This window comes from Scyliorhinus canicula, chromosome 9 (genome assembly GCF_902713615.1).
Source record: "Scyliorhinus canicula chromosome 9, sScyCan1.1, whole genome shotgun sequence".
In the NCBI taxonomy this organism is placed as follows: Eukaryota; Metazoa; Chordata; class Chondrichthyes; order Carcharhiniformes; family Scyliorhinidae; genus Scyliorhinus; species Scyliorhinus canicula.
The window spans coordinates 174,795,496-174,817,578 of record NC_052154.1 but is presented as its reverse complement, the minus strand read 5'-3'; the positions used below and the strand labels follow the sequence as shown (position 1 = coordinate 174,817,578).

The 22,083-nt window shown below is 43.0% G+C and overlaps 1 protein-coding gene across 2 annotated transcripts in view; it reads right to left on the bottom strand.

Annotated features, from left to right (window-relative positions):
• nat10 (N-acetyltransferase 10) overlaps positions 1 to 22,083 on the bottom strand; it is a 70,121-nt gene that overhangs the window by 31,530 nt on the left and 16,508 nt on the right. For both annotated transcript variants that reach the window (XM_038808237.1, XM_038808238.1), the window contains exons 7-18: positions 21,347 to 21,461; positions 20,244 to 20,351; positions 19,000 to 19,133; positions 17,377 to 17,470; positions 17,026 to 17,124; positions 16,749 to 16,885; positions 14,072 to 14,196; positions 11,214 to 11,364; positions 8,847 to 8,943; positions 8,357 to 8,473; positions 4,578 to 4,679; positions 586 to 660 (exon numbers count right to left, since the gene is read on the bottom strand). In XM_038808237.1, the coding sequence (XP_038664165.1) occupies positions 586 to 660; positions 4,578 to 4,679; positions 8,357 to 8,473; positions 8,847 to 8,943; positions 11,214 to 11,364; positions 14,072 to 14,196; positions 16,749 to 16,885; positions 17,026 to 17,124; positions 17,377 to 17,470; positions 19,000 to 19,133; positions 20,244 to 20,351; positions 21,347 to 21,461 (1,354 nt within the window). The remainder of the gene's footprint in view (positions 1 to 585; positions 661 to 4,577; positions 4,680 to 8,356; positions 8,474 to 8,846; positions 8,944 to 11,213; positions 11,365 to 14,071; positions 14,197 to 16,748; positions 16,886 to 17,025; positions 17,125 to 17,376; positions 17,471 to 18,999; positions 19,134 to 20,243; positions 20,352 to 21,346; positions 21,462 to 22,083) is intronic.

Below are 22,083 nucleotides of genomic sequence, written 5' to 3'. Positions count from 1 at the left end.
TTCACTTTCACTTTTTACGAACAGTGAAATAAATGATTGGGGTTTACTTATGGGATTATGGTAGAAGCTGAAATACCATTAAAAAAATCTTACCCACAATGGAAAATGTAGATTTAAAAAAATCATGATGTAGTAATTTGATGGTTGTTACAATTGGAAAGTAAACCAATCCATGCTCTGTTTAATTGAAACAAATGGGAAGATTTTAATCTCAGTTCCTAACATAAAACTATCCTGGAGAGCTACAAGAATATGGGTATATGAACCTATGGTATGCAACGGAAGTAAAAACTTGTATTTATAAGAGCAATAAACTCCATGGGAAAGTGTGCACTCTAACCTGTATGCATGGTGTTTTAAATTTTAAAAAGCAGCAACCCTAACTTAATCTCCAAGAATCAACTTTACAATTTTATCAAAACAGTAAAGTACATTTGCCTTTCAAAAGAAATCATACCATTCATCTGGACACGATTCAAAATTCATTGACAGTAAGATATTACATTGCAGCAGATTTGAGATTAGTGCACAACCAGGTAAATGAAGACATATTAATATTCTTCCTTTAAAGAAAAAGACCATTACCCCTTGGTAATCTGGGTGCACAGCAATTCGGACAATGCGTCCTCCAGACAAGCTTCCAAAGTCAGGATCCTGAAACTATATTAAAAAAAATACTGTTTAGTTAACTACAACACTTGTAATTTAGTAGTCAGGAGATTCATCTTTACTTTAATTGGATTGGAAGTCACAGTGAGATGAATCGGTTAAATGAGGTTAAAATTTCTCTCTTTTGTACAGCGCAATATCTAGTAGATAGATATCAAAGCAAGTTTGCCAATGCTTTAATGAGTGATGGCACTGTGCTACTGAGCAGAGGTCTAATCTGGAATAACGTATCTGATTTCAGCCAACAAAGGCGAGGTGAAGGCGAGGCGAAGGAGGGAAGTGTCCTAAATACTATGCCCAGTCCCTAGGGAAAGGTGCCTGTTTATGAATATAGGACAAGAACAGGATTAACGTGACGGAGATAATCTCCATGTTAACATAGTTATAACTTTTGATAAACATGAGGGTGTTCCACAAAGATCTCTGCTAAGGCATATGCGAAAATCTTTATCCGTTACTTAGATGAGAAGGCCAAGTACAACGTATCCAGGTTTGTTTATGATACAAAGTCAGACTGAAAAGTAAGCTGCGAGGAGGATACAAAAAGATTTAAGCAGGTTAAATGAGTTGGCAGAAAAATAGCAGATGGGATGTAATGTGGAGGAATGTGAAGTATCCACCTTGGTAGGAAAAGTGGACTTTTTTTTTTAAAATGGCGAAACACTAGAAAATGTTGGTATTCAGAAAAATGTGTTATTTGTACATTAATTGGGTGCTAATATTTTAAAATTCTCTCAGAATGTGGGCATTGCTGGCTAGGCCATTTGTTGCCCATCTCTAAATGCCTTTGAGAAAGTGGTGGTGAGCTGGCTTCTTGAACTGCTGCAGTCTATGTGCTGTAGGTACACCCACAGTGCTCTCAGAAAGAGATCTCCAGGATTTTGCCCTAGCAACAATGAAGGAACGGCGATATAGTCCCAAGTCAGGATGATGGGTGGCCTGGAAAGGAACTTGCATGGGAACACCACTATCTGCTGCCCATGTCCTTCTAAGTGGTGGATGTCACAGGTTTCAAAGGTGCTTCTGAATGCGTCTTGGTGAGTTGCTGCAGTGCATCTTACAGATGGTACACACGGCTGTCACTGTGCTTTGGTGTGGAGGGAAAATTTCCATCCTCCGAGTTGCTCTTGCAGCTAATGTATTCAAATGGCTAGTCCAGTTCAGTTTCTAGTCAATGATCACCTCCAGCATACAGATAGTGGGGCATTCAGCAATGGTAATGCCTTTGAATGTCAAGGGGAGTGTATTAGATTCTCTCTTGTTAGAGATGGTCATTGCTTAGCACTTGTGTGGTGTGAATTTTTAAGGTAGTGTGTTCCTGTGCTGTAATGTTCTTTGTCCTTCATGAAGCAGCTGAAGATGATTGGGCCGAGGACACGCCCAAGGAACTCCTGCAATGATGTCCCAGGACTGAGATGACGGATCTCCAAAAGCCACAACTTCCATCCTCTGTGCTGCGTATGACTCTAATTGATGGCAAGTTTTCCTCCTGATCCCCATTAACTTCAGCTTTGCCAGGGCTCCTTGAAGCCATGCTCCGTCAAGTGCAACCTTGATGTCAAGGGCAGTCACTCTCACCTCACCTCGAGTAGACTAATGGAGCATAAAAGGCTTTTTGAAGTTGCCCTGCTTTTTGTAGACAGAACAAACCCGACACTTATCCATACCACTGGGTATATGCCAGTGTTGCAGCTGCACTAGAACAGTTTGGCTAGGGGCACAGCAAGTTCTGGAGCACACGTGTTCAGTACCATTGCCGGAATGTTGTCAGGCTCATAACCTTTGTTGTATCCATGGGGTTGGTATTAACTGGGGACTTACCTGTATTCATACATAAAGGAGAAAATTGAAAGACGACTTGTTCAACGTGCAGGATATATACACCTGTTATCCTGTAAATAAAAGTTATTAAGTGTATAAAGGCTGCACGCCAGTGTTCTATCCTTCACAAACTGGTTGTGCAAGTTAGAAATTTCTGGGTACCCTGCACACAAATCGCGAGGTACAATGCACCTACAGCATGAAACTGGAAAAAAATAATTCCAAAGGGGATTGGAATCTAACTGTAAATAGATCCCTTTACCTAAGAAAGCATATACTTGCTGTAGAATGAGCGAAAGAAAGGCTCACCAGGCTGATCCCTGGGATGTGGGACTGGGCAACGAGGAGACACTGAGCAAATTAGGCTAATGCTCCCAAGAATTCAGAAGAATGAGGCGAACTCATTGAAACATATAGCATTCATTTTTAAGGGGTTTGACATTTACGGGCGGCACAGTGGCAGTGGTTAGCACTGCTGTCTCACAGCGCCAGGGACCCAGGTTCAATTCCTGCCTTGGGCGACTGTGTGAAGTTTGCACATTCTCCCGTGTCTGCATGAGTTTCCTCCCAGTCCAAAGATGTGGTTAGGTAGATCGGCCATGCTAAATTGCTCCTTAGTGTCCAAAAGATGTTCAGATTAGGTGGGGTTGCAGGGACAGGGCAGGGGAATGGACCTGGGTAAGGTGCGCGTTCCGAGTCGGTTGAAACTCAGTGGGCCAAATGGCCTCCTTCTGCACTGTAGGAATTCTATGTTCTCATATTCTTAAGCTCTTAGCTTTCTGGCTTTCCTGCAAATAGTCATCCATGGCATAAAGTATGTGAAAAGCTTCACATCAAGTCTTCTGCAGTCTGTCTGTCAAATGGAATAGTTAAGCATGACATTTGTTTTCGGTCTCGGAGAAGTAGTGGTGTTGGCCCTGATGCCGACGAGTCGGGAAGAGCAGACCAAACTTCACATGCTTTTTAAATAAAACCTCCTTAAATTGTTTAAGGGCTGCTCAACGCCTGGCCACCTCCTGGCTTAGGTCCTGATGAATGCGAAGAAGACTGTTATTTCAGATGCTGCTCATAGCGCTCTTTGCCCACTGCAACACCCGCTCCTCCGCTAACCTGTGGAACCTGATCACCATTGGATGGGGGGGGACCCCCCCCGGACGCATCTACCTCGCCTGTACCCTATGTGCCCCCTCCAGTCCGGCGGTTGCGGAAAGGCGTCAGCCCCCATCAGCTGCATCAACAGGTCAGCAACAAACGCTGTGGCATCTGCTCCCTCAGCCCCCTCCGGGAGACCGATGATCCTCAGATTTTGTCTGTGGGCTCCATTTTCCAGCTCCTCTACTCGGTCCAGCAGATTTCTTTGTCTCTCCTTCAACCCATCGACTTCTAGCGCAGCAATCATCTGCGTGTCCTCCACCGTCTCCCCCAGCTCCTTAATTTTTTCGTTCTGGGCATCCAATCTCTGGTTCAATTGATCCACTGCCTTCTGAAGTGGGTCCAAGTTATCCCGCTTCAATGATTCAAAACTGCTTTTTATCACCTGCAGCATGTTTTCCAGAGCTTGCTGGATCGCCGGGTCTGAGGTCCGTAGGTCCGCCATCTTGGCTCCCGGGTCAGCTTCCCCTGCACCTTGCCTTTGTCCCTTCCTCTCCCGTTTTCGCTGCTTTCTGCTCTCCCGGGGTTCCACACAGCACTGCCCGTTCCTCAGCACCTTCGTGGCCGTCTTTCCAGTGCTCCGCAGTCCCGCGACACCGGGGAACCAGGTCCTCAAATCCCGCCGGAGTAAGAGCCCCCGAATATGCGGCTCACTCACTCATCGCCACCACCGGAAGTCTCATGACTTTTAAAAAATATATAAATTTAAAGTACCCAATTATTTTTCTCCAATTAAGGGGAAATTTAGCGTGGCCAATCCTGCATATTTTTGGGTTGTGGGGGTGAGACCCACGTAGACACGGAGGGAATGTGCAACCCCACAAGGACAGTGACCCGGGGCTGGAATCGAATCTGGGTCCTCGGCGCTGTGAGACAGCAGTGCTACCCACTGTGCCGCCCGAAGAATGACAGATACATCGTGTCCACCATCCTACCTGCTCTGACACAGTCCAGGGAATGAGATCTCCAAATGCTTTCTTCCCACGGGAGAGGCTGTTCATTATAGACTGACGAGAGATCTCTCCCTCAAGGGCCACCTGACAAGGACAAAGGGGAAAAAATTACTTGTATTTCCAGTGTCAGTTTATGGAAAGATCTTTAATGAAGGCAAGAATTGTAACATAATCTTCCATAACACCAACATTCATTGCACTTGAGATACACCACAAGAGTTAACTGGAAATTACACATGAGATGCAGTGCCCTTTGTAAGGCCGTTATTATAGTGTTCAGAAAGCCCAAAACATGGATATTTGTGTTTTATATGGTCGACGATCTGAGTGTGTTTAACTGAACTCAAAAGGAGTTATGAAGCTTAAAAGCGAACAGGAGAGAAGTGAAGTAGTATTGTATCATAGTAAAACCTTTCCTGTTTATAAACGCTTCCTCTTGTTGTTAAAAGCTAATCAACAGTTCTGTGGCACTGTTCCTTCACGTTTTCTACAAAATAGTAAAAATTGCAGTCTTTTGAACCAGGGTCCCTTTCTAGGGCCTTCCCATCCATTAATAACTCGAAGTGAAATTGTAAAAAAATACCAGAATCAGATCGCCAACTATATCTGCAAGTCAGGAAGGATAATATCCACCCTCATCCAAATTAACCTTTAAAAAAGTGTTCCAATTCTATACTACACCATCTCTTCAGTATTTATTAATTTATATTCTTACATATACAACTTTAAGTAACCACATTTCTTTAAATATTCCCATCAGACAACATTAACTCAGTAAAGTATTCTCTCCCCCTTCCCACTGAACTACCAGTGCGAGGCCTAACATGGGTGAGAGCTTGCCTCAATAAATCACAAGAAGGTAAATCTTCTGATCGCAGATAATCTCGAGTTGGTATTTGACCAAAGCACTAGGATAGGAAAATGCCTCTTTCTATTGTTTATGGTTTCTCTGAATGTGGCTGCGGTCATATTAATATGTGATGTCCACTAAGAAATGTATAGAAGTGCAACAAAGTTATTTCATTTACAAACTTTCAACATCCAGGAAAAAAAAGTGATGTTGATCTGAAGAACATATACTGCTTGCCTCTGCGATGCTATCCTTTTGACTAATTAGAAATGACGGAGGTCAAATTGCAGATAGATATTGCTGTACAAACATTTAATATGTTCGGATGGTAATTTGAAGAAGGATCAAATTGTGATAGCAGTTCAGAGAAGGTTCACTTGTCTCATTCTTTGGGTGAAGGGGTTACCTTATGAGAAAAGGTTAAACAGGGTAGGGCCAAACCCATTGCAGTTAGTAGATTGAGAGGGCATCTTATTGAAACACAAATTCCTGAACGAATGTAGCAGGGTGATTACTGGGAGGATGTTTCTATTTGTAGGGGAGACTAGAACCTGGGCATACAGGTTAAGAATAAGAGGTCTTCCTTTTAAGATGGAGATGAGGAGAAATGTTTTCTTCGAGTCTGTGGAATTCTCCTGCCCAGAAAGCAGTGGGGGCTGGAGCATTGAATTTATTCAAAGCGGAGTGAGATAGATTTTTGATAGACAAAAGCTATGGGGAGTTGGCAGGCAAATAGAGCTGAGGCCACAACCAGATCAACCACGACCTTATCAAATGGCAGGGCAGGCTCAAAGGGCCAAAACCCCAATCCTGCTCCAAAGTCCTATTTAACTGATCTCCATTAAAATCACACAAAGGTGCTCAAAAGCGAGATCCTTCCAGTACACCCGCAGGGGCTTTGGGGGGGGGGGGGGGGGGGGGGGGGGGGGGGGGGGGGGGCGGCGCACTAAAGGGGCTGCCGTTCAAACAAGCCCGACACAAATTCCGCTACCTGGGGATCCAAAAACCCCCAATGGAAAGGGATCCACAAATGGAACCTCACCAGCCTGACGGAGGAAGTAAAAAAGGACCTGCAAAGATGGAACACACTCCCACTCTCCCTCGCGGGGAGAGTCCGGATGATCAAAATGAACGTACTGCCCAGGTTCCTCTTCCTGTTTAGATTCATTCCGATCTACATCCCCAAGGCCTTTTTCAAAGTGCTGGACAAACTTATCATGGCGTTCGTATGGGGGTGGGTGGGGGAGGGGGGGGGGGTAAAAATGCTAGGATCCCAAAGAAGGTCCTACAAAAAACAAAATCCGGGGGACTAGCCCTCCCGAATCTACAATTCTACCACTGGGCGGCAACAGCCAAGCGAGTAAGGGGATGGATCCAGGAGCCAGAAGCCGAGTGGGTGCGTGTGGAGGAGGCCTCCTGCATGGGGACCTCCCTCCGGGCCCTCGCCACGGCAGCACTCCCATCCCCACCCAAAAAACACTCCAGCAGCCCAGTGGTGACAGCCACACCAGCACTGACTGACGCCACCTTCAAAAGGTGGAGGCAGGACGGGGGGGACACTGACAGTCAGGGACCTATACACGGACGACAGGATCACAACTCTGGACGAACTGACAGAGAAATTTCGGCTAGCCGGGGGGAACGAGCTACGGTACCTGCAGCTCAAAAGCTTCTTACGAAAGGAGACAAGGACGTACCCACAACCGCCACGACAGACACTACTGGAAGACCTACTGGACACAAGTATCCTAGAGAAAGGGAACTGTAGCGACATGTATGACCGACTGGTAGAAAGGGACGACACCGTACTGGACGCAACAAGAATGAAATGGGAGGACGACCTGGGGATTGAGATAGGGTGGGGACTCTGGAGCGAAGCACTGCATAGGGTCAACTCCACCTCCACGTGTGCAAGGCTCAGCCTGACGCAACTAAAAGTGGTACATAGAGCCCACTTAACAAGAAACCGTATGAGTAGGTTCTTCCCGGAGGTGGAGGACAGATGCGGGCGGTGCCAAAGAGGCCCGGCCAACCACGCCCACATGTTCTGGTCTTGCCCCAGACTTGTGGAGTACTGGACAGCCTTCTTCGAGGCTATGTCCAAAGTGGTGAGGGTGACGGTGGAGCCATGCCCGATAGTGGCGGTCTTCGGGGTTTCAGACCAGCCAGATCTATTCCTGGGGAGGAGGGTGCCCTTGCCTTTGCCTCCCTGATCGCTCGCCATAGAATCCTGTTTGGCTGGCGGTCAGCAACACCGCCCAGAGCTGCAGACTGGCTGTCCGACCTCTCGGAATCTCTCCAAATGGAGAAAATCAAATTTGCCATCCGAGGGTCAGACGACGGCTTCCACAGAACGTGGGAGCCATTCATGCAATTGTTCCGGGACCTGTTTGTGGCCAACGAACAAGAGGAAGAATAGTCGGGTGGCCAAAAATCAGGGGAAAATGGACGGGAATCGGGGGAAGGTAGCTGGGGGGGCTACGGGTTCGTTATGGGGGTTTGATGGCAAGCTAAGGCCCAAAACCAAACTGTAAATATATGCCTATAAACATGTGCCTCGGCCATATTGGGGAATGTAAAATATGTATGCCGGCTAAAGGGGGCGGCCACAGTTGTTATTATGAAGATGCTTACCTATAAATATACATGTTAATTTTTGCGTGTTTTCTTTTCTAATAATTTGTAATTTGTTGGATATAAAATATGAAAACTCAATAAAAAACATTTTTTTTAAAAAATCACACAAAGGTGCTAACATCACATTGCATGCAAAGGACTGAAATGGAATAAAGAATGGTATACAAATTTGGCCATGCAAGTAAATTTTAAACAACAGTGTGCTGCAGCATTTGGTTGGATATTGTTAACTTATAAGTGTATGCTTATCAGTGAGCATAGTATTGCACATTACCTGAATGACAGCAAGCACTTCTGGCAGTGAATTCTGAGTAGGCTGAACTGGGGGCAGCAGGCAGAAAAGATGGTGAGCGGGAGCATCAGAAAGTAATTGAAGGTCATTTGGGCTGTTCTGTAAAGATTTTTTTTAAAACTTTTAATCTCTTACAAAAAATAACCTTCACATGTAATGAAGAATTAAAAGATGTCTTAAATGTAGAGGAACTCCTGAAAGCCTCTTTTCAAGCATACACTTGTTTAATGGTCATCTAGAAAAAGTTTATTCTGGATACGCAATGCTTTGTGGTACGATTTTAAAAATGTAAAAGTTCATCTTTGTGACGAAAATGTGATCAAATTATAAATAACAAGTTACAAGCCAAATAAGTTACAAAAGAATCGGGTTCTGCAAATGCATTTTAAAATGTAATTCTTCCAAGTAAAGAGAATTATTAAAGCTCATTGTCATGGGAGTTAGAACATTATGTTGCAACACAGAGCCTCACCTTGTAATGGGATGCAACATACAGAGACATCAATCTATGCAGGAAGGCCTCAGATGCCTTGTGGTAACAGAATAGTGTGTCTCTATTCACATAGTAGCTGTAGCAGTTAAGGTAAAAAAAACTGTGAACTTCAAAATGTTTTAGTATCAGCCGAACTTGGCTTTATGGATACCACTCTAGGTTAAATACCCTACTTCTGGGTATCTAAACTAGAGTGGTGGCCCATGAAGCCAAAAAACTTCAAAAATCCAACGCACAAAGTAGACCAGAATCAATGCTGCATTCATAACACTCACTGGTTTACCCTGTCTGTATTTAATACACCAGGAAGCTTGAAAGCAGACATTATTAGCACCTCACTTTAGAATAAATCCGAAACGAGAACATGAATTGAGTTCAGTCTTCATAGATATATGCAATTGAACAAGAACATTGATGCAAAGTTTGTCTGTGGCCTGTTCCACTCCACAGTATGCAAAGTGGGACATGGCGATAATGCATATAATCTGCCTAGTTTTGACATGGAAATTTCAGCTTCAAGATTTTCTGTTTAGCCCTTCCTACAACCTTTTATATAATAAATTACTGACAAACGGTAGGCAGTTCTCAGAAATGCAACACATTATAAAACTGCAACTCTTCTATAAAAGTCCTTTACAGTTTAAACATTAAATGCAGCTAACATAAAAGGGAATCCCAAGATCTTCGATAAATAATACAAGGGGGTACAGAATAGGGCTGATTAGGGGGAGAAAAAAAGGGGGCTTGCATGTGGAGGCAGAGGTATCACACGAGTACTCTGCATTTGTCTTGACAAAGGAAGATGCGACCCAGGCTGAGAAGCGAGGAAGTAACTGAGAAATTTGAGGAATTTACAATTGAGGAGGTGTTGGAAAGACTATCTTTACTTAAAATTGATACGATACTAGGACTGGTTGAGATGCACCCAATGATACTGAGGGAGGTTACAGCAGAAATTGCAGAGGCACTGGTGATAATCGTCCAGTTTCCTTCGACACAGCAGTGATACCAGAGGATTCGAAAATTGACAATGTTGCAACCTTGTTCAAAAGGGGCTGCAAGGATAATGCTGGCAACTACAGATCAGTCAGTTTGACTTCAGAGGTACGGAAACTTCTGGAAAGTATAGTTCAGGACAAAAAGTCCAAATCACTTAGATGAATGCAGGATAATTAACGAAATCCAGCATGGATTCATTCAGGGAAAATCAGATTTAACTAATTTGCTGAAGTAACAGAGAAGGTTGATAAGGGCAATACTATTGATGTGATGTATACGGAATCTCAAAAGGCATTCGATACAGTGCAACTCAACAGATTGAGAACAAAACTATAGCTCATGGAATAAAAGGGGAAGTAGGCATTTAGATAAGAAATCAGCTGAGTGACAAGACACGGAGTGGTGATAAATCGCTCTTTTTCAGACTGGAGGAAGGTTTGTAGTGGAGCTTCCCGGGGTCAGTGTTAGGGTCTTCACTCTTCGTGATATATATTAATGATCTAGACTGTGGTGTTCAGGGCATGATTTCAAAATGTGTGGATGATATGAAGACTGGAAACAGTAACAGAGAAGGTTGATAAGGGCAATACTATTGACGTGATGTATACGGATTCTCAAAAGGCATTCGATACAGTGCGACTCAACAGATTGAGAACAAAACTATAGCTCATGGAATAAAAGGGGAAGTAGGCATTTAGATAAGAAATCAGCTGAGTGACAAGACACGGAGTGGTGATAAATCGCTCTTTTTCAAACTGGAGGAAGGTTTGTAGTGGAGCTTCCCAGGGTCAGTGTTAGGGTCTTCACTCTTCGTGATATATATTAATGATCTAGACTGTGGTGTTCAGGGCATGATTTCAAAATTTGTGGACGATATGAAGACTGGAAACATTGACAACTGTGATGAGATAGTCTTGATCTTCAAAAGGACACAGACATATTGTTGGGTGGGCAGACAAGCGGCAGATGAAATTCATTGCAGAGAAGTGGGAGGTGATTCATTTTGGCAGGAAGAACACGGAGAGCGATAAAGGCAGAAACTCTAAAAGGAGGTGCAAAAACAAAGGGAATTTGGAATACGAGGTTGGTTTAGCACAATGGGCTAAATGGCTGGCTTGTCATGCAGAACAAGGCAACAGCGTGGGTTCAATTCCCATACCAGCCTCCCCAAACAGGCGCCGGAATGTGGCGACTAGGAGCTTTTCACAGTAACTTCATTGAAGCTTACTTGTGACAATAAGCAATTATTATTGTTATTATGTACATGAGTCATTGAAGATGACCAACGTGGTTCCTTCGTACTTCTAGCTGTGAAAGAAAAAATATAGAAAATATGCTGGTGGATACAGGTCACACGTCTCTGGAAGTGGGCAGCCCGAGATGATTCGCGGAATGTTCAGACAGTCTAAGCACAGCAGGTCATTCAGCCATTTCTCCATTGGGTCTCCAGGAGCATATCGAATTGCCTCATGTAACGACACTTCATGCAGGGACCGTACTGTCAACAAATAAAGATAGATTAGCTAATGCGTTACAACCTCACACAAAAAGAATATGCTACATGCATATACAGACATGAGTCTGAGTCATTCTTTCCTTTGCATCTGAAAAACAAAATGTAAGCTTTCTAGCAATTCCAGTTTTAGGACTGCCTGCACTTCAATGTACCACCAAACCACAATATGATTTCGTTCAAGAATAGAGCAGCTGATCAATGTCTCACCTAACCCAATCCACTACAAATGCACTCGACAATCACGAACAGCGGTTGTTATGCTGCATTGTAGGAATGTGCCATAAAGCTGGAAAAGGCTTTATGCATACAAGAGGCCAGATGGAGAAATAAACGAGGAAAATGGAATCTGTTTACGACCAACAAGATGTATAAATTAAATACCATGTGTCTAAGTTACAAAGAATGAATTACAGTACTCAAAGAATGAATGCTTGTTGAAGAATTGCTATTTCTGGTAAATGCATGGTCACTCTGGAGTATTTTGAAAAATGAGAGGGGACCTGATAGAGGTATATTAAATACTAAGAGGGATTGATAAAATAAAAGTAGACCAAATGCTGCCCTTTGCAGGATATAGGTTAGAGGTGGTAAATTTAAAACTGAGATGAGGAGGAACTACTTCTCGCAGAGGGTGGTGAATTTGTGAAACCCGCTGCCCCATAGTGCAGTGGAGTCTGAGTCATTAAATGTTTTCAAGAAGGAGATAGATATATTTCTGATTTAAAAAAAGGTTTAAAGGGATATGAGGAACAGACAGCGATGTGGATTTGAGACCAGGAAGGGATCAGGCATGATCTGAATGAATGGCAGAGCAGGCTCCAAGGGCGGAATTGCCTACTTTTGCTCCTAATTCCTATGTTCCTATAGAATGTATGGATGTCTTGGTAAATATAAAGGGCAAACCATTTGTAATAAAAGTGTAACTATGATTGCACTTGAGAGAGTGCAGAGGAGATTCACCGGGTTGTTTCCTCAGCAGAAGCGTTTCAGCTATGAAAAGAGGCTGGTTAGGCTGGGGTTGTTTTCCTTAGTGCAGAGAAGGGGACCTGATCGAGATGTACAAAACTATGAGGGGTGGAGATAGGGTAGATATGAAGGAAATTTCAACTGAGTAGATGGGTCAGTAACTAGGAGCATAGATTTAAGATAAGGAACAGGAGATTTCGAAAGGATTTGAGGAAAAACATTTTCACCCAAAGGGTGGTGGGAATCTGGACCTCACTGAAAAGGTGGTAGAGACAGGAACTCTCAACATTTAAGAAGCATTTAGATGAACACTTAAACACCATAGCATACAACACTATGAAACAAGTGCTGGAAAATGGGATTAGAATAGATAGGCTGTTGATGGCTGGCATAGACACGATGGGCCAAAGGACCTCTTTCTGTGCTGGAAAACTCTTGAGTCGAAAATGAACTTGTTGCAAATATTTAAAAGCAATTCTGTTTATCTCCCAGTAATACAACATATTAATTAACAAGATATTGAATCGCATGTAATCCAGTATGTTTTGTAAAATAAACTGCATGATTAAAATTTTCTACACAATGTTCTTCGCCTATAGCAATGGTGCTATCACGGTCGCTGCTTGATGATAAACACAAATCAAATTATGGTCTTTATCTATCATGACACAAGAAACAACATCAAGTGTTGCAAATGTGTCTTGAAATTTACCACAACAAAGGGGACAAATTTTAATTTCCACTTGTCACTGCAGAAAACACTCATCCCAAAACGAAGACCAGTATTTGATTCAATTACTGTAAGCAAGGAGGAACAGATTACAGAATCCCTTTGCCAAAATTTTTCAATTCCAACACTAGGGATTGTACAAAAACACAAGGGCATAATATCACACGGCATTATTTCTGCTGCAGGGAAAAAACAAAAAGGGTCAGGAAGGAAATAAACTGGTATGTGGAGAAACTGCCACCTATCACCCGGCAGAAGCCCAAGAAAGGTCTGAAAATCTGACAGCTAACCTGCAAGCCCGAAAGAAACAAAAGAAAACAGATTGTGTCTTCTTTAATATTGTAAATGAAAATTCCCAAATCATTTAACTGCTGAATATCGAACAAAATTTGAAAAATACAGGTCAAGTATCCTTTATCCGAAACTCTCGGGCCGACTGCATTTACAATTTCCGATAGCTTTGGTTTTTGGATACCACATATAAACCTATATTACAACAACCTAAGCCTGGGCTAGTTATGGTCTAGAGTAAATAAAATGGCTAGAAAAGAAAGATGCTCAATTTTTGACAAGTTTGACAAAACATATCAAGGTGAACAATGCAAAAAAAGAAAAACAGAAAGTGCTGGACAATCTCAGCAGGTCTGACAGTATCTGTGGAGAAAGGGAGATAAGGATGGCCTGTCAAAGTTTTGACAAAGAGCCATCCAGACCCAAAACGTTAGCTCCCTTCTCTCGCCACAGATGCTGTCAGACCTACTGAGATTGTTCAGTATTTTCTGTTTTTGTTTAAATTCCAGCATCTGCAGAAATTTGCTTTGATCTGTATGCAAGCAAACAACGAGACATCCCACGCTAAAGGTTGATGCCGAGCCACTTTTTGCAGGAGGCTACAATAACCCGAAGATCTGAATTCTCTTATTCATGAAAAAACAAATTGGGGACAGATAAAAGAGTAAAGAACTACAAAGCAAGAAAAGGCGGTTTCAATACCTGTGCTGAGTTTGGCAGTGGAAGTGTTTCTGTTCTCCGCAGTCATATTGACTTTGCTCTGATCAGTTTGTTGGCGCAGCTGTTGTATCAGTTTTAAAGACAGTGAACGGCCTGTTCCTTCATATCTGAAAGCAGACACATTCCAATTTCACAGTTAGATATCACTATCCTGCTCGAAGACCATTACGTCTTAGTCTTGCTGAATATTACAAAATCCAAGATCTTTCTATAAATTAACACAGCAATCCCAACCAGAACTTCCAATGATTTACTGCCAAACTTCTGCATAACATGATGCTGAAAAACTCCTACCCAATTGCAGACTTAAACGCCAGAAATTGCATCATGGAAATTTAAGATCATAATAAATAGAAAGAATCTTACAACATCAGGTTAAAGTCCAACAGGTGTGTTTCGAATCGCTAGCTTTCGGAGCACAGCTCCTTCATCACCTGATGAAGGAGCAGAGCTCCGAAAGCTAATGATTTGATACAAACCTGTTGGACTTTAACCTGGTGCTATAAGACTTCTTACTGTGCCCACCCCAGTCCAATGCCGGCATCGCAACATCATAGTGAATAGAAGCAGGAGATCATTCGGCCCCTGGATATTATGCCACTCAATAAGATCATGGCTGATCTGACTTTGGCCTTAGATTGACTTTCCTGCCTACCTGACTAAACCTCGAACTCCCTTGTCAATCAGAAGTCTGTCCAACTTAGTCTTTGTGGGAGATGGTCATTGCCTGTCACTTGTGTGGCGCAAATGTTACTCGTTATTTATTATGCCAAACTTAAATGTTGTCCAAGTCCAGCTACATGGGCATGGACTGTTTCTATATCTGAGGCAATGCAAATGGTTCTGAACATTGCGCATCATCAGTGAACATCCTGACTTCTGACCATATGATGGAAGTAGGTTCATTGATGAAGCAGTTGAAGATGGTCAGGCCTAGGTCACGACCCTAATAACCCCTGCAGTGACGTTCTGGGACTGGTATGATTGACCAACAACCACAACCATCTTCTCTTGTGCCAGTGCAGGATTTTCCCCCTGGATTCCCATTGACTCTTGTTTTGCTAGGGCTCCTTGATGCCACAATTGGTCAAATACTGCCTTGACGTCAAGGCCAGTCACCTCTGTGGTTCAGCTCTTTTGCCCATGTTTGAACCAAGGCTGTAATGAGGGCAGGAGTCGAGTGGCCCTGGTAGAACTGAAACTGAGCATTAATGAACAGATTATTATTGACTAAGCACCAATAGTACCGTCAACAACATCTTCCATTACTTTGCTGATGATCGAGAGTAAACTGATAGGCTGATAGGACGGTAATTGGCTGCATTGGATTTGTCCTGCTTTTCGTGGACAGGAACATCTGGAATAGGAGATCAGCCATTCAGCCCAATCAAGCCTGCTCTGCCATACAAACAGATCACGGCTGATAAATCGACCTCAACCCCATTGCCAACACTATCAACATATCCCTTGATGTTGTGATTTTATAAAATTCTGCTGCTGATAGTCCACAGCACCTTATGGACGCCCATGGTAGCACTGTTGCTTCACAGCACCAGGGATCCAGGTTCAATTCCCAACTTGGGTCACTGTCTGTGTAGAGTCTGCACATTCTCCCCGTGTCTGCGTGGGTTTCCTCCGGGTGCTCCGGTTTCTTTCAACTCCCAAAAGACGTGCTTGTTAGGTGAATTGGACATTCTGAATTCTCCCTCAGTGTACCCGAACAGGTGCCGGAGTGGGGCAACTAGGGGGTTTTCCCAGTAACTTCATTGCAGCGTCAATGTAAGCCTACTTGTGACACTAATAAAGATTATTATTACGTGCAGTTTTGAGTTGCTAGATTTGTCTGATATCTATCCCACTTAGTATGGTGGTAGTTCCAAACAACACGCTCAAGGGCATCCTCAATGTGAAGCTGTGACTTTGTCCCCACAAGCACTGTGTGGTGGTCACCCCTATCAATACGGTCATGGACAGATGCATCTACGACAGGTAGATTGGGGAGAATGGGATAATGCAGGGTTTTCTCCTCTTGTTCCCTCACCACCTCCCTTTTTTCCCTTAGACGATTATAACTGTAGGACAGCTATGTTCCTGTAGGATTTGGCCAGTTAATTTGCACAATTGGCCTATGGCAGGAAGACCACCTCAATCTTTACACCACTGTCAAAATGCTGTAGCAGCATGTAGATTATATACACTCCACCCCCGTGCCTTTCCTCGCCATTTTATGAAACCACGCCCATGTTTACACCCATTGTTCCAACCCATTCTTTGTGGTAAACTCCAACATTTCAGGTCCGTGATGTGAGAATTGCCAAATATATAATAGCTTGTGAGCAAGTGAAATGGCGGGGGGAGTTGGAAAAATAACACAATGGGAGATCTATGCAGGAGAACAGGAGAGGTTAAATAACAAAAGGTGGCATGGTGCAAAGTCAAAGGGAATGGTAATGGAGCAATTAAAGAAAAGGAAAGAATGAAAGAGACAGACAAGAAACAAACCAGCAATGATAGACGAAACAAAATAGGGCAGAAGCTACAATCTAAAATTATTGAACACAATTTTGAAGCTTGCCATCTGTAGAGCACACAGTTGAATTGTGAATATTTCAACCAGCTTTCATTAAGCTGCACTTCAGACTATGATCCAGTCACATACCCATTGATAGTGGAGGCCATGAAAACGAGGTAGGGACCCAGCAATTTCTTCACCAATGGGAGTGGGATGGCAGCTGCCTCATCGATTACCACCAGCTCAGCCTGACCCAGTTTCACTGCATCTGCAGGGTGGATGTACTGACAGGGGAGAATAGAAATGTTGCAATGACATGATTTGACGACACAAATGCACTATTCGCAAAGTGAATTGCACCAGTGCACATTGTTCTGGAATTTTTACAGCCCAAAAAAGTGAAATCAGCAAAGCACCATTTTACCTGGATGGTCTGCCTGTGTTCCTTATAGATATTAACTCGAACCACAGCTTTGTTGAACTCTGGATTTAAGGACTGAACTATTTCATAGTCCAAATGTTCCTGAAAGAAATAAAATGTAACATAAGTCCTCATGCCAAATGAAAAGTATTTTCATTTACAAACCTGTTGAGAGGTTGGTCAGTCATTACAACTGCAATTAACCAATTAAATACACACATCCTGGAAAAGATACTAGTCACAACTTCAAAAACTAATTCAATGATACATATGCGAGTTTTATATCCTACATAACAATGTTTGCCTATTTAAGGTCAAAAGTGGTTCATCATTATGGTAGGTTCACTCTCTTACCTGATACTGTAAGGCATCAAAGCCTTTAAAAACAAATTCAAATAGAGTGTGTAAATTGTCGGGGCTTGGTGAGGTGACAAAGATATTGGAATACCTGAAGAAAAAGAAAATGTCATAATCATTTTAATTAATTTTTGTCACATACCTACTGAATATGAAAATTACGAACTTAAAATGCTAATCGTCACTGTGCCAAAAATTACACGGACAATCAATTTAAGATTTTCTGGCAAGCTCACAGTGTGGCACATTTTCGTGTACAGGAAGCTACATATGTTCTTTGCAGACAGAAAGAACATGTACACACATTGCATCGCTGTTTCAGCTACACAAAATAAGTGTTACCCATTCGCTGGTTCATTTCTCAGGCAATGCCTTCACGAATCAGAGTCAAGCTGTCTGGTTTAAAATTTTCAAACAATGTTTGGGAGTTCGTTTTCATTCACCATTAACTGGTGCATTCTCCATGGCAACAGCTCTACCAGAGTCCACCTGTCAACCAACCAGGACTCCCTTCTCATACAGTACAAAGTTTCCCCAGACATTGGCATTCTTGTGATTGTCCTGATTAGTGCAAGATGAAAAGCTTCGACAAAATGTTCCTTTTCAAGCACCCGAAAGGATGACACGAGTTCAGACTACTACCGGTTGTACAGGGCACGAGACAGAGATGCCCATTGTCCCCGTTGCTGTTCGCTCTGGCAATTGAGCCACTGCCGATTTTGCTTTGGCCATCAGGTAGGTGGAAAGGCATTGAGAGAGGAAGCAGGGATCAAAGTGTCCCACTATGTGGACAACCTGCTGTTCTACGTTTCGGACCCCTTGACCAGCATGGGAAAGATAATAGAGTTCCTGAGGGAGTTTGGAGCCTTCTCCGGATACAAACTAAACCGGAGTAAAAGTGAACTCCGCCCAGTCAACCCCCAGGGAGAGGATGTGGAGCTGGGAGCGCTGCCGGTCAAGTTGGCCCAAACTAAGTTTAGGTACCTGGATCCAGGTAGCCCATGACAGGGCTGGCTCCACAAATTGAATCCGGCCAGCTTGGTGGAAAGGGTAAAGGGGGACCTGCGACGGTGGGACTCACTCACGCTCTCCCTGGCAGGGAGAGTGTGGACGATAAAAATGAATTTCCTGCCGAGGTTCCTGTTTATGTTTCAGTCACTCCCGATCTTCCTCCCCAAATCATTCTTCGCCAAGGTGGATAAACTGATCTTGGCCTTCATGCATTCGGAGAAGAATCCCAGGATTCATAGAACCATACTGCAGAAGGGACGGCGGTCGGGAGGTCTGGAACTACCAAACCTTCTGGATTACTATTGGGCAGCCAATGTGGAAAGGGTGCAGGGTTGGTTTGGGAGCTGGAGTGGGTGCAGATGGAGGAAGCAACGTGTCTAGGGACTTCTCTGCAGGCAGTGGTTGCCACCCCTTTCCCGTTCTCCCCGACCAGGTTCCTGACGAGTCCAGAAAGATGAATCGACAAAACCTTTGATGATGCAACGCCAAAGGCAGAGGTGATGGGACAAGTCAAGAAACAAAAGATTTGAAGTAATTGGACAACATGAGAAAAATGTAGAAAAACATCACATCACAGCAAAATGTAGAGCCGCAAATTAAAACACTTACCCAAATGCCACAGCACCTGCAATGGCCAGTCCCAAGGCAGCAGATTTACCACGCCCTCTGGCAGCAGTTAAGGCAACTGTGCTTCTGAGTGTCTTCTCTGAAATAGCTTCAATGAACGTCAGTACTGCTTTAGCCTAATAGGAAGAAACCATTTCATTGCTTTGCTCATCAACAAAGGTTAACATAGTAACGCTGTGGCTTGTGCACATGTCCCATGCCTACCCACAAACAGTTAGACCGCTGCTATAAAAGCACAATGTATTTCTAGCAAGTATGTTAAATAAATAAATAAATAATCGTTTTATTGTCACAAGTAGGCTTACATTACAATGAAGTTACTGTGAAAAGTCCCTAGTTTCCACATTCCGGCACCTGTTCATAGAGGGAGAATTCAGAATTCTCAGCTGGTAAGGGAATTGAACCCGCACTGCTGGCCTTGTTCTGCATTACAAACCAGCTGTCTAGTCCACTGAGCTAAACCAGCCCTCTGGTCATTTAAAATGACTTAACAGTACAAAGCAAGTGGACAAGAGAGAAATAGCCACATTGAAATGATCAAATAAACCAGCACAGATTAATATTAAAGTGCAGTTTGAACATCTTCTTGGTCAGTGTGTGTGGTTGGAAGCACAGGAGCAAAATTAAAAATTTTAAGTTACTACAGAACAGGTGTATAATTTCTTAGATGTACACCCATAGTGTACTTTCACATCAAAAAAACTGTTTCAACTAAGAATAGAAAACTGCTGTCGACAAAGAAAGCCAAATATTAAATAAACCCTTGTCAAATATTTGCAATAGACTGTGATTTGTGCCTTTTAATCTCTTTAACAAGATTTTAACGTAAACATTGTCCTGGTGTAAATCAGCACAAATTTTCCAGCAGTCACGGATGTTGTATTGGGTCTCCTGCAAGGTTTACAAGCCCCATGGTGCATTAAATCTTTTGAATCGAAATGGTGCATCACTTCTGTACTAATCCACTTTTTGTTGTGTCATCTTAACAATGCCAGCTTTTAGTTTAACATATAATTAATTTTTCAACGCTTCTGGAGCAGATAAAGAGGAAGAGGCTCACCAGATTCTACGCATTCTAAACCACGTGCTTCTCATTACTCAAAAACATTCCCCTGAACATAAAATCCTGGTTTCAAAAATGTGTAAAACAAGAACGCAGAATGACAGTTCCCATCCAAATTCCACTTTTCTATAGCCCAAGTCTATCATGGTCCTATTTTTTTTACCTGATCGAGTGTTTTGCAGCCATCAACAAGGACTCCTACTGGTTGTGTATCGTGTAGAGATTCCTTAAGTTCTTTCAGTTCAACCTCTCGAGGCATCAGGCTGTCCTCCTTAAAAATGAAGTAAATACATTGACAGGTATAATTGCCAATGAAAGGTTTTAATTAAAGGGTTTACTTACAATGTTCCACATCAATGAACTTAATGATGAACTGCCCTGCATGTATTCTTCCATTGGAATCAGAGGTTTGATGGAACAGCGGTGTTATGCCAAGCTGCATCACCAGAGAAATCAACATATCAACCTGAGGCAAACACAGGAAGTACTGGGAAGATCCAGCAATCTTCGGATGAGATCTTAGGGTTTTGAAATGCTGGAGATGGAAGTTTCTGGAATAACGGGATAGGTCTCAGGATGACAGGGAAAGCAATCCAGGATTTGGCAGCACTAGGTAACAGATCAGGGAGTAACAGAAGTATGATGTAGAATTTTGTGAGCATTAAAAGGGAATCCCTAGATCGGGGAGGGCATTGGAATTATTAATGGTTACAGGAGTCTAATGGGAGAGGACAAGGGGGAAATTAGTTTTGTTTTATATTCATAAAATCATAATTCCCCCCCCCTCATCAGAAATGATGTCAAGTCTGGAAGCCTTAGGTATCGTATTAGAAGACATTACCACTCATTTTATTAACCAGAGGATAATATTTAAGTGGGGCAGCACGGTTGTACAGTGATCAGCACTGCTGCCTCACAGTGCCAGGGACCCGGGTTTGATTCCTCATCTCTCTCTACCACCTGTACAACAACCCTGGGTGGAGTTTGCACGTTCTCCCTGTGTCTGCGTGGGTGTCCTCCGGGTGCTCCAGTTTGATCCCGTGGTCCGAAGATTTGCAGATTAGGTGGATGGCCCTGATCAATTCGTGGGGTCACGGGGATAAGGTGGGAGAGTGGGCCTAGGTTGGGTGCTCTTTCAGAGGGTCTGTGCAGACTCGATGGGCTCAATGGCCTCCTCCTTCATTGCGTGGATTTTATAGATTCTATACTGTATTTAACAAAACTAGTAAAAACCTAACACATGGTGCTATGATCTCCAGAACTCACCATAGATTTTGGTGGGACAGGTTTGATGTTGGAAATGTGGCTAGAAAGTGGCAGAATGTCCAGCTGATCATTTATCACAACGCAATTTTTGCAGGATGCCAGAGAAAGTATGAATCTATTAAAACAGAATAAACAAGTAAAATTGACTGCTAATAATAAACCAGCTCTCAAGATACAAACTTTTAGATTAATAGACCAGCAAATAGACCATGTGAAAAACTTAGCTCCCTTTTCCACTTCCACCCTGACAAACATAACAGTTTCACATTTAACAGATGTCAGCCACTCACATTTTAACCAATTGGATGTGAAGTGGACTAATTTTGATACTTTACCCTGAAACCCCAGTGAGACTCAATACCCTCACCACCTATCCAATAATCCCCATACAGGCCAATCTCAGGATCAACCAGACTGTTCAACCCAAAGTTGAACATCAAATCTCATCTCCCCTCCATCATAAAAACCACTAATTTTCAACTTCACAACATAATCTACATCCACACTTGTATCAACCCACCTGCTGCTGAAACCTCCACCTACGTTTTTGTCAATATCAGCTCAGCTATTCCAATGCGCTCTGGCCAGCCTTCTTTTCTTCTACCTTTTTGCAAACTGCAGCTCATTCGAACTTCTGCCACCTGTATGCTGAACCATCACTCCTGGACTTACTGACTCACTGCACTAATTTCCAAAGTTAATTTATAATTCTCGTGTTTAAATAGCTTCAAGGTTTC